Source organism: Echinops telfairi, unplaced genomic scaffold, assembly GCF_000313985.2.
Source record: "Echinops telfairi isolate 266 unplaced genomic scaffold, ASM31398v2 ScPeMD7_2186;HRSCAF=2738, whole genome shotgun sequence".
Lineage (NCBI taxonomy): Eukaryota > Metazoa > Chordata > Mammalia > Afrosoricida > Tenrecidae > Echinops > Echinops telfairi.
The window spans coordinates 7,402,543-7,403,943 of record NW_022106084.1 but is presented as its reverse complement, the minus strand read 5'-3'; the positions used below and the strand labels follow the sequence as shown (position 1 = coordinate 7,403,943).

Genomic DNA, 1,401 nt, shown 5'->3' with positions numbered 1-1,401 from the left:
TCGTATAATGACCCTCCAGGACAAGTTAGAACTGCCTCTGTGAATTTCCAAGACTGAAGCCTCTTACCGGAGTAAAAAGCCCTGTCTTTCTCCTGAGGAGTGGCTGGTGGTTTCAAACTGCTGACCTTGAGGATTGCAGCCCAACACATAACCATTATGCAACCAGGACACCTATCTAGGACCACAGGTGAGGCATATACATGTCTCTCACTTACATGTAGCCTTCTGCAAATGGAAAACGAGGCCACATTCCATTCTGCTACTCTTTGCCTAGAGGCACAACTATTGGGTTCTTCTTACCTTTTTTTAACAGCTTCTGAATATCCAGAAAAGTACTGATGACGGGCATACATGTATGCCACACCTAGAAACATGGCAAAAACTGCAAAAGACAAAAAAAAAAATATCCAGAATGGGATGGCTGTCTCTCAAAGGATGGCATTAAAACTGAGAAAATATGCATAAAACATGACCAACAACTTAAACATGACCAAGACCAAAAGATAGAGTTTGTACTTACTACTAAGTAGTGAAAGAAAACAATTGCCACTCCTTTCTCTTTGTCTTTTACCGAGCATAATCATCTCCTCGAAGGACTGGTCCCTCTTGATAGCATGTCCAAAGCACATGAACGGAAGTCTCCCATCATCCCTTCTAAAGAGCTTGGTGGTTGTACTTCTTCCAGCACCGATGTGTTTATTCTTTCAGTAGCCAATGAAATATCCAACACCCAAATATTCCCCACCAACATCCTAATTCAAAGGCATTCACTCCTCTTCGATGTTCCTTTTCCATTGTCCAGTGCTGCACGCAGTTGGAGCAGTTGAAGTTACCATGGTTAGAGGCAAGCGCACCTTAGACCTCAAGCGGACGTCCTTGCTTTTCAACATTTGGAAGAGGTCTTTCATGGCATAGTGTCTCAATGTAATATGTTGTTTGCATTCCTAACGGTTGCTTCCATGGACCTTGATTTTGAATCCAAGTAGTATGAATTCATAGATATTTCAATATTTTACGCAGGATATTGCTTATTGGTCCATTTGTGAGAATGTTTGTCTTCTGTGTATTGAGGAATAATTCATACTGAAGGCTAGAGCCCTTGATCTTCACCAATGAATTACTTCAAATTGTCTTCACTTTCAGCAAAACTGTGTCATCTGCATTTGACACGAGGAGCCCTGGTGGCATAGTGGCCATGCATCAGGCAGCACTCCGAAAGGTCAGCACTTGAGAGAGAGAAAGATGGGTTTTCTTCTCATTACTAGTTACAGTCTTGGAAACCCACAGTGGCATTGTGCCCTATCCTATGGGGTCATGATGAGTCAATGGCAGTGAGCTTAGCAAATTGTTAAAGAACAGGATTTCTCTAATCATGTGACCACATTCTTTTTTTTTTTTTAA

At 41.8% G+C, this 1,401-nt stretch overlaps 1 protein-coding gene across 1 annotated transcript in view; it reads right to left on the bottom strand.

Annotated features, from left to right (window-relative positions):
- MGST2 (microsomal glutathione S-transferase 2) overlaps nucleotides 1–1,401 on the bottom strand; it is a 13,233-nt gene that overhangs the window by 1,597 nt on the left and 10,235 nt on the right. The window contains exon 4 of the mRNA XM_045293548.1: nucleotides 301–382. Within this exon, the coding sequence (XP_045149483.1) occupies nucleotides 301–382 (82 nt within the window). The remainder of the gene's footprint in view (nucleotides 1–300; nucleotides 383–1,401) is intronic.